The sequence below is a fragment of the Bos indicus genome, chromosome 2 (genome assembly GCF_029378745.1).
Source record: "Bos indicus isolate NIAB-ARS_2022 breed Sahiwal x Tharparkar chromosome 2, NIAB-ARS_B.indTharparkar_mat_pri_1.0, whole genome shotgun sequence".
Taxonomy (NCBI): domain Eukaryota; kingdom Metazoa; phylum Chordata; class Mammalia; order Artiodactyla; family Bovidae; genus Bos; species Bos indicus.
In genome coordinates, this window is record NC_091761.1 from 43,495,036 (window position 1) to 43,510,338 (window position 15,303).

At 33.7% G+C, this 15,303-nt stretch overlaps 1 protein-coding gene across 12 annotated transcripts in view; it reads left to right on the forward strand.

The window, feature by feature from the left end:
* The window catches only part of PRPF40A (pre-mRNA processing factor 40 homolog A), a 58,682-nt gene that overhangs the window by 29,802 nt on the left and 13,577 nt on the right, over positions 1–15,303 (forward strand). For 6 of the 12 annotated variants that reach the window (XR_011569498.1, XM_070799557.1, XM_070799565.1 and 3 more), the window contains exons 6-14: positions 5,735–5,845; positions 7,664–7,784; positions 8,013–8,066; positions 9,595–9,619; positions 10,273–10,644; positions 12,598–12,706; positions 13,175–13,239; positions 13,574–13,738; positions 14,576–14,684. Coding sequence is in view for 11 of the 12 variants with exons in the window: in XM_070799557.1 (XP_070655658.1) it covers positions 5,735–5,845; positions 7,664–7,784; positions 8,013–8,066; positions 9,595–9,619; positions 10,273–10,644; positions 12,598–12,706; positions 13,175–13,239; positions 13,574–13,738; positions 14,576–14,684 (1,131 nt within the window). In the remaining variant the exon portion in view is untranslated. The remainder of the gene's footprint in view (positions 1–5,734; positions 5,846–7,663; positions 7,785–8,012; positions 8,067–9,594; positions 9,620–10,272; positions 10,645–12,597; positions 12,707–13,174; positions 13,240–13,573; positions 13,739–14,575; positions 14,685–15,303) is intronic. The other 6 variants (XM_070799574.1, XM_070799582.1, XM_070799538.1 and 3 more) reach the window with 3 other exon arrangements.

Consider the following 15,303-nt stretch of genomic DNA (forward strand, 5'->3'; position numbering starts at 1 on the left):
AAAAGTGAAAGTCAAAGTAGCTCAGTTGTCCAATTCTTTGACCCCATGAACTGTAGCACACCGGACTCCTCTGTCCATGGAATTCTCCAGGCAAGATTACTGGAGTGGGTTGCCATTTCCCTTCTTCAAGGGATCTTCCCAACCCAGAGATGGAACCTGGGTCTCCTGCATTGCAGATTCTTTATTGTCTGAGCCACCAGGTTGTTACAAGTCTATTGGTGTGATCCTCTGATGGTGGATTTTTTTTTTTTTTTCAATTTGTTAATAGAAATACTTTTACACATTGCCTAATATTGAATTACCCTAGCACTTTTATATAATAAATTCTACTTTTTCAAAGTGTATACATTGTAGAATCCTCTTGGCTAATATTTTAATTCTTAACATTTATAAGCATCATTGCCTGCTTTTTCTTTTTTGATACTTTTCTGTTGTGCTTTGTTACTCTTACAGAGAGCTTTTCTTTCTTTTTTTTTTTTTCAGATTTTCAATTTTCGAGCTTTATTTCTTTATTATTATTATTATTTTTTTTTACTTTACAATATTGTATTGGTTTTGCCATACATCAATGTGGATCTGCCACGGGTGTGCATGTGTTCCCCATCCTGAACCCCTCCTCCCACCTCCCTCCCCATACCATCCCTCTGGGTCATCCCAGTGCACCAGCCCCAAGCTTCCTGTATCCTGCATCAAACCTGGACTGGCGATTTGTTTCTTATATGATATTAGAGAGCTTTTCATCTCTTTCTGTGATCTGAAATAATATTGTAATACTCTATTCTTGAAAGGTTCCATAGCGTTCTGCTGTAAAGTCAGCTGGTTTAAGTTTCTTTCAGTTGCATCTATGGTAGCTGAATTATTCAAGTGTGATGTTTTTCTTTTGGGTGAATTTTGGTAAATAGTTTGGGAGGAAATCTTTTCCTCTAGATTTTGAAATTGGTTGTGAATCTGTTCTCTGTGGTTTGTTTTCCTTATTTAGAGTAGTGAGCAGCTTTTCTACATTTCTTGGTGTTTTATTTAGTCATTTTTAAAAACTGATTTAGCTTTTTTTTTTTCATTCAGTTGAGCTTATACATTGTATAAATGTTCACATTTTGAGTTTGAATGTGCTGAGTTTATTCACAACCCAGTTGTTGACTAGCTTTTTTGACTCTGAAAAGTATGTAAGGTCTCTTGATAATTATGTATGTGCATTTTCCCCCCTTATACCCAGGATTTTGTTTTTGTTTTTTTTCCTCTCAGATATTTTCGGTATATATTGTGCCACTACATCATTTGTTACAGTGTCTTACTGTTTTTAGTTAGCACTGCATATTTTTCATTATATTAAAAGCAGATCTGAGTTTATAGTATGAATGGGGGACTGTAATTGAACTGTCCTTGGGTGGTTATTATCTTAAGTCTTTGATAGGTAACTTATACTTATTGCTTTGGGGAACTCATGTTTTTTAAAAAACAGTAATTTTGTAGGCAAATGTTTTATAAATAGCCTATATTAACATGACTGTCAATACTTAGTAACTACTTGCCTAGGTCATATTTTAGCCTATGAAAATAACTTTGTAGTTGTTAGTTGTTGATAATGTTTTTTATGCCACTCAACATTCAGATATATTTGTTTTTATGCTTTTAAAATATTACGAGTTTTGACCAGAAACATAATTTTACTGTAAGTTGCAGATTAGATATTTTTAAGGTAAAAGAGTGAAAAATTTATCAGATAAATGACTTTTCTCACTCCAAAATTGACTTTTATAAGTGAATTTGGTATATTGCTTAAGACATTTATACAGAATTTATATTCCTGTCTGGAATGATTCAATTTCTATTGATACAAAGAGCTGGACCCTTGATCCTTAGTTTTGGGCTGGGACAGTGTTAGGAACTCAAGCTAGCTATATTACCTTGGGCATGTTACTTTACTTTCTTATGCTCCCTTTTCTCTTCCATAAAGTGAAGCTGGTAAATGGTACCTACCTCATAGGGTTTTTAAAAGGGTTATTAAAAAGGATTATTAAAAGAGTTAACTGATAACTGATGCAAAGCAGTTAGTACAGGGCTTAATATTAAATAGTTGGTCATGAATTTGTCTATTAGACTGTCCCTTAATGCAGGCTTGAAACAGTGTTATTTCCTGAATCACTGTGAGCAAGTTGTCAACCCTTGTAAGCTTTGCTCTTTTAATTTGTAAAATGAAGATAATGGTCTTACCTGCTTTTAAAATTCAAAGAAAGTAATAGGTAGTGAATGCTAAATTGCTTACTGTTTTGTATCTTCTCTTCCCATTTTTGATGAAGAGCACATAGTCCTTTCCTTTTTCATTCTGTTATTTCATATGTTTATCTATGTTAACACCATTTAATTTATGAAGTAAGCATTACCCATACAGTTGAAGAAGCTTCCATATATATCTCTTACTGTATCACTTTTTGATTTCATTTTCAGCAATTATTTAATGTTGGCTCCAGAGAAATTGTAGTTGTCATATTCTGCGAAGGTGCTGAAACAAGTTAAGGAATTTAAATACACTTGCAGTTATCTAGGGGCTTCCCTGGTGGCTTAGATGGTAATGAATCTGCCAATAGTGTGGGAGACCTGAGTTCAATCCCTGGGTCAGAAAGATCCTCTGGAGAAGGGAATGGTAACCCACTCCAGTATTTTTGCCTGGAGAATCCCATGGACAGAGGAACTTGGTATGGGGTCTAAAAGTCTCAGACACGACTGAGCAACTAATGCTTTCACACTTTCACTTTTGCAGTAACCTAACTATCCTGCTACATCATTCAGAAATCCATCCTGTAAGGTTCTGACTGTTTATGGAATGGAATTATTAACAAGTCTCAGAAGGGCTAGTTATTTTGTTATTAAACAGCCCAAAAAATTTGGTCAGGTAATTTCTTTGAATTCTAATGGCTATCTCTAATTCCTTCACATAACTCTAGTTCCCTTTTCAGGAATTACAGAAAATAATCATCTTACCTCACCTAGTTTTGTTAAAATTACATTGATTTATATACTCAAGTTGTCTTTTTTCGGTGTGTGTGTATTTATGTATTTATAATCATTTGGTTCTTAGTTGCTCTGTTTGGGCTTTCTCTAGTTGGGGCGAGCTCTTGATTGTGGTGCACGGACTGCTCATTGTGCTGGCTGCTGCTTTTGTTGTGGAGCATAGGCTCTAGGTGCACAGGCTTCAGTAGTGACACGCAGGCTCAGTAGTTGAGGCTTAGGCTCCCTAGAGAGATTGGGCTTCAGTAATTGCAGTACGTGGGCTTGGTAGTTGGGCTCTCGGGCTCAGTAGTTTAGTTGCTCCATGGCATTGGAATCTTCCCAGACTAGAGATGAAACCCATGTCCCCCGCGCTGGCAGGCGGATTCTTATCCATTGCACCACCGGAGAAGTCCCTTTAGGTTGTCTTTTCTTATTTTCCATTCCCACATTTTGCAAATGTTTCTTAACTATTTATTTATATATTTTGGATATGTTGGGTCTTTGTTGTTTCACAGACTTTCCTGTAGTTTCACCAAGCATGGGCTGCTACTGTCTTGTTGGGGTGTGCAAGCTTTTCATTGTGGTGGCCTCTCGTTGTAGAGCATGGGCTCTAAGGTACACTGGCTTCAGTAGTTGCGGTTCCTGGGCTCTAGAGCACAGGCTCAATAGTTGTGTGCATGGGCTTAGTTGCTCTGTGGCATTTGGGATCTTTCCGGATCACGGATGGAACCCTTGTCTCCTGCATTGGCAGGCTGAGCCACCAGGGAAACCCTGATTTAGTTTTTAGTTAGTGTATTGTAACATTTAACACATTTGAAACTGGAATGCATTCTACCATTCATGTTGTCCTGTGCTCTCTGTTCTCCAGCCTAGTTGTACATGATTGAACAGCAAAAATACCAACATCAGAAGGTTGTCAGTGGTTTGTAAGAAAATCATGACATGAAAATAATGACACAACACTCTTTTATCAGCTAGGAATAAAGTGGTTATGGTGAGAGAATAGGAAAAGCAATGAAATCATGTGTTTAGCCACGTTCCCAAAGCAGAAATCAAAGGCAGATCTACTCCATTACTCAATAAAGTTGATAAGGAAGGGAAGATAGGGGGCAGTTTTAATCGTTAAGAAGAAAGTTAAGAACCAGTACCAATGGTTTTCAGATATTTTATGGCTTATTTTGTTTTGTTTTTTAAGTAATGCTGCATTGCTAGGAAGATTCTTAGTATTCAGCAGGGAATTACATTATGGAGAAATATAATAGACGTTAGCAACTTAGTTACAGTAAGCATCCTCAGTGTAAATTTTGAGAAGTAGACTATTTTATTTGCCTATTTTCCTTTTTATGTATTCACAAAAGTTATAGGGGATGAAACCAAGTCTTAATTAAGAATGTGTGTATGCGTGCCAGGTCGCTTCAGTTGTGTCTGATCCTGTGCAGCCCTGTGGACTGTAGCCTGCCGGCTCCTTTGTCCATGAGATTCTCCTGGCAAAAATACTGGAGTGGGTTGCCATGCCCTCCTCCGAGGGATCTTCCGGACCCAGCGGAACCTGCGTCTCTTACATCTAACAACCTGCATTGGCAGGCAGGTTCTTTACCACTTGCTTGCACCACATGGAAAGCCCCTAAATAAGAATAAATCCTTTCAAAAAGTTTAACATAAATCTGAGTGGTAAAAATTGTGATAGTTTGACAGTGATTTTACCTTTTCTTTCTTAGAGGATTGAAGACATTGAGTATAGATCATTTTTATAACCCTTTTTAAAGCACACTTTAGTCTGTTACCATCTGAAAAATCTGATGCCCAGAATTGGGCTTAGTACCTTTGAGCTCATCCAGTAATTCATTCATTCATTCATGATTCTTTGTAAAATTACTTTTTAAAAAACACTATTATTATTGACATATAAAAAAATGTACATACTAAATGTGTATGACTGGATGATTTGGGGAATAAATACACATCCATGGAATTATCACCAAGAATATAGACATCTATCATCTCAAAAGTTCTTTGCAACCCCTTTTATTATTATTTTATGTTAGCCTGCGTGTGTTTATATGGTGACCTTACAGAGCTTGTAACCATGAAGTATCACATCTATTGATACTTGAAGTCTTACTAACACCTTTTAGTAGGTTCTTACCACTAGTGAATATGTATTCTGTATCAAAGTAGTTTCTGTAAAATGTTCTCGTCTTGTGTTGAGGCATTTGAATTCACATTTTATCCCTGTTGAATTTCACCTTGTCGATAATTAAATTCTGATTGTCATCCAGAGGCATCCTTTCCAGTTTGGACTCCTGCATCTTTATTGCATGTCAGTTTAGAACTTTGTTCAACTTTATGTAAATATTCTTTATGTTAGAGTTGTTGAGCTCACGGTCAATCCTCTTGTACTGCATTAGCATCTCATTCACATATTCTCTTTTATCCACAAGGTGTAGAATTGTGTTACTGAAAGATTGTCTTATGTGTAGTAGTTATATAAGCAGTTGTAGCCTTATAATTTTGAGACTGTAGAATAGAGATCCTAAAACCTGAACTCATCCATGCTGCTTTTGAAGTACTTATAAAATATTCTATTTTCAGTTACCTCCCTACTTATGTTGATCGGTTATTCAAAAGTATGCCCATTTTATACTTTTAATTTCTTCATATATTACTTTGAAACTAATAACATTCATGTTTACTGTCATTGTCACTGTTACATAATTTGAATCTTTGTATTAATATTTTTCGTTAGAAATCAATGTGGACTGAACATAAATCACCTGATGGAAGGACCTACTACTACAATACTGAAACAAAACAGTCTACTTGGGAGAAACCAGATGATCTTAAAACTCCTGCTGAGGTAAAAGTTTGTTAGAGAGATTAAACAGTTTTCTTTTCTTTTTTTTATTTTAAGGGTTTTGGTATGTATTTGGCTTTCCAAAGAATCAGTTCAGTTCAGTTCAGTCACTCAGTTGTGTCCAACTCTTTGCGACCCCATGAATCGCAGCATGCCAGGCCTCCCTGTCCATCACCAACTCCCGGAGTTCACTCAGACTCACGTCCATCGAGTCAGTGATGCCATCCAGGCATCTCATCCTCTGTCGTCCCCTTCTCCTCCTGCCCTCAATCTCTCCCAGCATCAGAGTCTTTTCCAATGAGTCAACTCTTCACATGAGGTGGCCAAGTATTGGAGTTTCAGCTTCAGCATCAGTCCTTCCAATGAACACCCAGGACTGATCTCCTTTTGGATGAACTGGTTGGATCTCCTTGCAGTCCTAGGGACTCTCAAGAGTCTTCTCCAATACCACAATTCAAAAGCATCAATTCTTTGGCGCTTAGCTTTCTTCACAGTCCAACTCTCACATCCATACGTGAGGAATAGTACCACTTATATCAGAAAAGAATGCTGCAAAGGCATTCAGAGGAGAAAAGGGTTTGTACAGTCACACCAGTAAGAAAAAAGACAAAATTCATTCCTTTCTGTGAGCAAACCAAGTTTTTTGGTTTGGGTTTTTTTTTTTTTTTTTTTTTAACTGATTTTTACCCCTGCTCAGGAACTTTTGTCAGGTGGCTATCAATTAAAAGAAAAGTGACTTAAAGACTAAATTGGAAGGAAAAAAGTACTGTCTCTCCACTTGGTCTTTATCTTCCTCTTTATATCAAACCTGAGTGATTTCAGATGTCTTCTTCTGGGTGCTTATGTTTTTCCAATGAAGCTAGTGTCATGGAGATGAAGTTAAATTAACATACTTCCATCTTTTAGAATGGGAAATTATGTCTTTGAAAAATACAACCCCCACCTGAGTATGTATTATTTCATTTTATGTTGTAAACTATACAAATATGAAAGTAAGATTGAAGGAATAAACTGGGTAAGCAGTGTTCCATTTGGTTTAATTAGGAACTCTGGTGTTCTAAGTGAGAGTTGATCTGGCATTTCAAAGCTATATTTGAAAGTTTTTCCTAGTTGGCATCTTTTCTTATCCACACCCCCCGCCCCGTTCTTAATTAAGAATTTGAAGAGGTAAAAAGTGTTTTTCAGGCCACCACAGTAATGATAGTATAGCAATATTTGGGAAGGGAATTTGGCAGATGATAAAATTTTTATTTATCCCATAGATATTTGCCCCAGACACTGATTAGATTTGTTTTCAATAGAATTCTCATCCCACCACCATAACAGGTTCTGTGTGTTGGGTTTTAAGTATTATTTAAACTGCTTCCTTACATGATGTAGTCACATAGGTTTGTGATAAATTGTTTGTGAAACTGAAATCTAAACATGACTAAATCAGATTTTGCTTTCTCTTAAATTTTTTTTTTCCTATTTGTATTAGTATTTGTGGAAAATGGATGGTAATTATTACCTGTGGTGAGTTGTAAATGGCAAGAGCATTCAAATCTGGATTTGAAAATCAGATAGACCTGGTTTTGAATCTTGTCTTTGCCCCTTAATAGGTACATTACCTTAGACAAGCATAGTACATCCAAATAACTTAACATCTCTTATTTAGTAAGTATCCTGCAGTGGTTGTTTATATTGTCACCATCTTGCAAGGTTTAGAATTGTATGGGTTGATAATACCTAGTAAAATCAGTGATGTAAATGATGAAAACAGACTAAATCTATTACTGCTATCTGAAGTTTTTTTTTATTTTTTATTTTTTTTCACTTCAGCAACTTTTATCTAAATGCCCTTGGAAGGAGTACAAGTCTGACTCTGGAAAGCCTTATTATTACAATTCTCAAACAAAAGAATCTCGCTGGGCCAAACCTAAAGAACTTGAAGATCTTGAAGGTAAAACAGGGAAAAATAATTTTTAATGTTCCTTTTTATATGTGTGTGTTATTCACAGTCCTTCATAAATAGGATTGTTCAATCAGAGGTCTTATTTTTTAAAATTAAGTGATTAGAACGTTTTAAATGGTGTAACAGTTTTATGGGCTCTTATTTTCTTGTTGCTCTAGATCTCAGTTCTATAGATTTTAAATAGATTTTTATTTGATTTGATTCCACTGAAACTAGGATACCAGAATACCATTGTTGCTGGAAGTCTTATTACAAAATCAAACCTGCATGGTGAGCTGCTTTGATAATTCATTTTCTGTCATTATTTAACATTTTTAGAGTATGTCACTAATGTTCACTAACCGTAATTGGATAAATCTGCAGTGAGAAATTTCTAATTCAAAAAATTCCTTTCATTTAAGGGTTATATTATAAATGAGCTTGTAGTTTTTAACATTGTACTTGGACACAAAGTGTCATTCGATAATTGAACAAAGACATCATATACAATATTTCTAAAGACAGCTGAGAGTGTTGGTGCATACATGGAATATGTGACTTAACTCATTTAGCAGATAGAGAACCTTTGTTAACATATTGTCAGACTCTGCATTTAATGCTGATTTTATTTTAGCACAACATTGCAAAATAGCCTTTATGTTTATTATGGAAGAATTAAATTAAAATGCCACACCTCACAGAAGGAGAATATTCTAGCATCCTCAACTATTCAGAACATTCCTGCAAATCTATGAATATTACCTAATATTAAAACCTAGGACTTAAAATAGATTATGGGTAGGAATTGAGAATTTATTTTTTACTCTGACTTCTAATACAATCTGGTGTCATAATCTATATCCGGTTAGAAAAAACAAATTGTAGGAGAATGGGACTGTTTGAAACATAAGATGACATCTGACAGGAAAGAGAATAAGCATTTCTTAAAGGCACTGTGATCTTTGTCTATTTAACTTTTCCCTGTGTCACCTCATTCGCTTGGATGATCATTTTATCTGAAGAATTTAATTAGTAGTGATAACACCTTTAGTGTGTTTTGTCAGCCATTCTAAACACATTTCCTTTAAAGGGGGACAAGTTTCAAAAACTTTCATGGAGTTAAGCTTATATTATCATTTACATGGAGCACCTCATTCCCTAATACTGTGAATAAATGAGATATCTGTGTTACCTGTAAAGAAAAATTTACTTTAACTAGATTGAAATCTGAAATACTGAGTGAAGATCTTTAAAGCTCAATTTGTACTTCTGTACTAGCATTGGCTAATAATACTATTGTAGATAGGTAGATTCCCACTTCATTCATGTAAGGAATGTCAAGCTCATTTCTGATATAACCCTACTACAAATAGTTGGTGTGCATAACTATCTATCTACCTGTCAATGCTAGTATATATGTGCTGGAATTTCATAACATACATTCAATCCCATTTTGAATTTAGTATCTTAAAGAAAAGCAAATGGTTTTATCCCTGAGGAAAATGTTATTTTATTCCAGAATTACGCAGATACTTTGAGGGTGTTTTTGCAGTAGCCAGCAGCCTTTGAGAAGGTAGCATTGTGGGAAGAAGCTCTCCTAAAACCTGCTGTTATTTAAAATTTGTTTTTATTCTTTAATTTCTGTCCTGGAATTTATAGAGCACTCGCACTGTAAATGTAGTGTTGTGTTTTTTTTTTTTAAGGCTGGTAAATTAAATCTTACTGTATGGAACTTTTAATCTCCTTTTAAAGTTGTTTTCAGTGATTGTATTTGAAAACTATGTAGTGTTTATAACTTTTCTTTTTTTCTCTTTAATAGCAATGATCAAAGCTGAAGAAAGCAGGTAAGCAATTTTGGACATCAGTACATATTTATAAATTTATAGCATCCTCCTATAACATCCTTGTTATAATTGTCTGTATAAATAGTATTTAACATGGTAGGCCTGATAGTTTTATATCTTTGGAGGATTTTGGACAGGGGAAGAGATTTACTCAAGATACACACATGATGCTCCTAGATAGTTATTTGAATTTGGACTACATCCTTACCAAATTAAGACCATTACAGAAATGTCCAAAATTTGATTTTGGTTAATTTGAGAACAGATGAAATATTTTATCTATCTCTTGGTTTACCCAGATTTTCCTTTCAGTGGGTGAAATAAAATTTAAAGAAATTTACAATATAAATTGAGTTTTAAGGCATAATACAATCTGATAGGACATTTGTAAATGAAAATGATTATTAGTTTTGGAAATGCAGATTGTTGCATCAGTGCATTATATGTTATCACAAATGTTTGCCAAATTAAAGTAATTCTGTTTCATACTGTGGTTTTAATCTTTTTAGATGGCTTAATAGTTTGGCAATACTGCCCTTTTTCCCTTTAGTTTCTCTTATTCATTTGATTTTATAATAATTTTAAACAGACTTTATTTGTGTTTGCAATTATTTGTATTGAACTGACCAGTTTTCTCTTTTTTAAATATATAGTAAACAAGAAGAGTGCACCACAACATCAGCAGCCCCAGTTCCTACAACAGAAATTCCAACCACAATGAGCACCATGGCTGCTGCAGAAGCAGCAGCTGCTGTTGTTGCAGCAGCAGCCGCAGCAGCAGCAGCTGCTGCTGCAGCCAATGCCAGTGCTTCCACTTCTGCCTCTAGTACTGTCAGTGGAACTGTTCCAGTTGTTCCTGAGCCTGAGGTTACTTCGATTGTTGCTACTGTTGTAGATAATGAAAATACAGTAACAATTTCTACTGAAGAACAAGCACAACTTACTAGTACCCCTTCTGTTCAGGATCAAAGTGAAGTGTCTAGTAATACTGGAGAAGAAACATCTAAGCAGGAAACTGTAGCTGAGTAAGTCTAGTAACTTGTTTTCTGCAAATCAGTCACAGACATCATTGATACAAGAAATTGCTGATTTAGTCAATGGCCAATAAGTGTTTAAAAATTGAGAATCAAAACATACACCTTTAGATAACAGTTTTTGAGATTTACTTTTGTGGGATCATGCTCTCAAAGTGCTGCAAGACTATTCCACTTAAGCTTAGAAAGCAGTGCTGGTGATGGGGTGAGTCTGTTTAAGTCTGAGTTATGGCTTAGCACAGCACTGCAGGGAAGTTGCTATAAGTTGATACTGAACAAATACGGAAAAATCAAGATAACATTTAACAATGTATAGGAAAACTGTTAATAGGATTAAATTGGTACAGCTTTTTAATAAAGCCAGAGAGCTGCATCTCTAAGTTCACAGTTTCTCATTTCATATGGCTGTGCTTTCTATAGCTATAAAAAGTAACTTTGAGCTATGCTGCTTGACTTGAAAGTTACCCACATGTAAAATATTAGCCATGATATTAAGATCCAAACATGATCACCCATCTTAATATTTAAGTATATTGCTTTCATCTCCCTTCCTCTTTTTATAAACTTTTTTTAATTTTTAATGTGCATTTTCCAAAGTGAAAATAGCTTTGTAAATTTTTTTCTTATGTTTAGAAGCTTTAAAAAGATATCTATATAGTATATTTGAATGCATAAAAAAGTTAAGATTTTTATTCTATCTTTCTGCCTTTTTTCTATGCATTTAAAATAAATGCATATTTTTAATTTTTAAAATATATCAGAGGCATCCACATCATTACAGATCCATATCCCATCATGTTGAATGATGACAGACATTTATATGAACATTAAGTAATCTCCTACTAGTAGATGTAGACATTTTAGGCCTTTTAGAGTAATATTCTTTTACATCTTTTTGTACTTATCCTATTTTTTCACAGTAATTTTTCACATTTTTAACAATCAGTTGTTTTCTGCTTCCTTTTTTCTGTTTCCTTACAGTGCTTGAGTCATTAAACTTGATTTCAATTACTCATAGATCATTTTACAGCTGGTAATTTTTGGCCATGTTGTTTCCAATATTTTTGATAATTTTAAGTATTCCAAACTAATATTGGGATGAGTTAATTGTATTTCGGGTGTGATTCAGAGGGTGTGAGTTACCTATATTTTTTGTTAGTGTATACTCCATAATCTTCCCCTATACGTTCAGCTTAACTATGGGGGATTGAGGTGTTTTTTGTTTTTTTTTTTCCTCTGGTGTGTTTTTTCCCCAGCATTGTCTTCTGTAAAGGAAGAAATGTTTATACAACTTTTTGTAAAGATGGCTCAACCAAGTATAGTTCATAATTCTTGGGTAATTCTTTTCTGTTTGAGATCACTGTTTGGCAGACTTTTTCATAAACCTTCAAAGAGTAATACTTGGTTTTGTGGGTCATATAATGTGTCAAAGTGACTCAGTTCTGCTGAGGCAGTACCCAATCAGCCATAATCAATATGCAAACTCTTGAGCAGGGTCATGTTCTGATAAAGCTATATTTACAGAAATTGGCAGCAGGCTGGATTTGGCCTCAGGGGTCATAGTTTGCCAACCTCTATTTAGATTGATCTCTGCATCTTATTTTATGCACGCTTGCCCAAAGCCTGTTACTAAGACACAAAAATGAGAGCATTAAGTTTTATAAGCCATTAGAAAGTATAAACTTGTGGAGTAGTGAAAATAGTGTTATAATATAAATGTTTATTTTGGCCTTTGTGCAAGGTCTGAATAACAATGTTAGAGAAAATATATACTAGTATTTGTGTTCCATTAAATATATACTAGTATTTGTGTCTCTTACAGATGAGTTTATTCTAAAATTGTCAAATTTTACCTAAACATCAAAGAGTAATTAAAACATTATTTTCCGAAGTAAAGCAAATGTTTATTTAAATTATAAATACCACGTATAAATCTTTCTTTAGTTTTACTCCCAAAAAAGAAGAGGAAGAAAGCCAACCAGCAAAAAAAACGTATACGTGGAATACGAAAGAGGAGGCAAAGCAAGCATTTAAAGAATTATTAAAAGAAAAGGTATTTATATTGTAGATTTTTATATGATATATAGTATCTAGTAAATGAAATTATCCTTTAATGCAGTTAGTACCTTGATGCTTTTATTAAAAATACTAATCTTGTAAATAGCTTTGACTGAGAATGAACTAAATTTTTTAACTTTTTTTTAAAAACTTCCAACCAAAAAAATATATAAGGTACTATATAGCACATTCCACTTCAGTCTTTAAAGCTTTTATTCATAAAAGTTTTCTGTCTTCTAATCAGTAGTCTTAAGAAAGTATTAATATCCTGTTTAAATTAATGGTCTGTTTAAATTTCAGTTTTAAGTTTTCTTTTTAATCTATAGACAGTTACACACATTTGCCTTGTGTCAATAAATTATTTTTTAGACCTTTTTTAAAACTCCTGCAAAGGGAAGTGCTTGATGTTTGCAGTGAGTATTGTTTTGTGTGAAATTTTAACTTTTCATTAAATGATTTTCAGCGTGTACCATCTAATGCTTCATGGGAGCAAGCTATGAAAATGATCATTAATGATCCACGATATAGGTAATACTTTGGTTTTTTGATTACTTTGAGCAAAGCAAGCCTAGAGAATTTAAATTGTGTCAAATAATGTAAATTTTTATTCCCATTGATCTTCTTGTTATTTTGGATACCAATAATAGAGTTGCTTTATATCTGATAAGAACCAAAAGTTAAAAAGGTTTGTCACACAATGTGGGCACCCTTTTATAGATAGTAGAATTAATTTTTAAAGGAGAAATTATTTTCTGTTCAGTAACTTACTGAAATTTTCTTAATTTGTGAATGAAATTATTTTTTCAAGACACTAACATTTGATCATCTTCATTTACTCTTACATGATTTTTTTTTTGTTTAGTGCTTTAGCAAAGTTGAGTGAAAAAAAGCAGGCCTTTAATGCTTATAAAGTCCAAACAGAGAAAGAAGAAAAAGAAGAAGCAAGATCCAAATACAAAGAGGCTAAGGAATCCTTTCAGCGTTTTCTTGAGAATCATGAAAAAATGACTTCCACAACTAGATACAAGTAAGATTTTTGCTGATTATGTTGTATGTTTACTGTACTGTTTCCATGTTAGACTTTTTGCTAAGTACAGTAACTAATCAGAGTAGATGCTCATTAAATAAAGCTTAAGGGATTGTGAATGTGGTAGTTTCATAAAATAAAAGATCAATCAGTAGCTAAATGTGGAATTTATAGGACTTCGTTATTAATTAGGGACTACAACAAAAAAGGAGACTTTTATTTAATAATGAAATGTTGACTCCTTTCTCCTTAATATAAGAGTTCAATTATTTTTATATTTGTGGAATAGAAATGGGCCATTTTTATTACGTGTAGCATTTTTTGAAAATTTACATTTATGTAGCATTCTTCATTTTTGAGTGCTTTATTATTTAAGATTGTGAATAATTCAGTATTAACATCTTTGCAACGAGGTACTGAGTTCATTTTCTGTATATTTTTCTTATTTTCCTCACTCTTCTGGAAAAGCTTTATTGAAGAACTCTTCATTTCTTTAAGTAGTCTTATTTTATCTGTTAACTAAATTTCTTAGAGTTTGTTGAAGTCTGTAATTTAGTTCCATGGGTGGTTTGTTAGTCTCTGTAGCTGCCTTAAGAAATAGAGGTAGTCCTAACTGCAAAACATTGCTCAATTATCCCCACTGTCTCTAAGGAGAAATCAAGACTTAACCTGTCTTGTTTTTCTTAATTACCAAAAAGTTTTCCTGTATAATACCATTATGAACTTAAGAGTGGAAGAGTGTTCATCTGGTGGTGTTAAATTTAGAATAAAATTTAAATGGTTTAAAATTACTTTTTATGGTATAATGCAGAAACATTTAATCTTTTTAACAAACAGAAAAGCAGAGCAAATGTTTGGAGAGATGGAAGTCTGGAATGCAATATCAGAACGTGATCGTCTTGAAATCTATGAAGATGTTTTATTCTTTCTTTCAAAAAAAGAAAAGGTATTATTCACTGTTAACAGTATTTATAGATTAAACAACATGTTTCTTGTTTAGGAGTTACTTTATAACATGTCCATTCTTGTTGGTTTATCTACTATATATGGTGCTGTAGATCTGTTTATTAGAAGTTAAGTTAAAAAATAGGTAGCTCTTGGATTTTCCTGGTGGTCCAGTGGTTAAGAATCCACCAGCCAATGCAGGGGACATGCTTTCAGTGCTTGTCAGGGAAGATCGCACATGCCACAGGCAACTAAGTCTTTGCCACAACTACTGAAGTAGCTAATATCTAGATTGTCATTAATTGCCTGTCTTCTGCCCACTTAGAAAATGCTTTTTTTTTTTTTTTAGCTTGTTTGAGTTTAGAAAATACTCAGTATTTTTCCTTACAAGGCATTAATTTATGATTATTTTAAAAGAACAGCAGTAATGTGTAATTGTTAAAATGTATTTGTATTAAAATGTATTTGTAGGGTAGTGTTTTTGAAATACTGTCCTGCAAATACATTTAGTTTTGCTCATGTCTATATTATTCACTAAGTTATATGTTATCCAGTCTTCCAGGAGACTTATAGAAATGTAAGTATTATTAACAAAAATTTGAACATCACTGAAAGTGGTT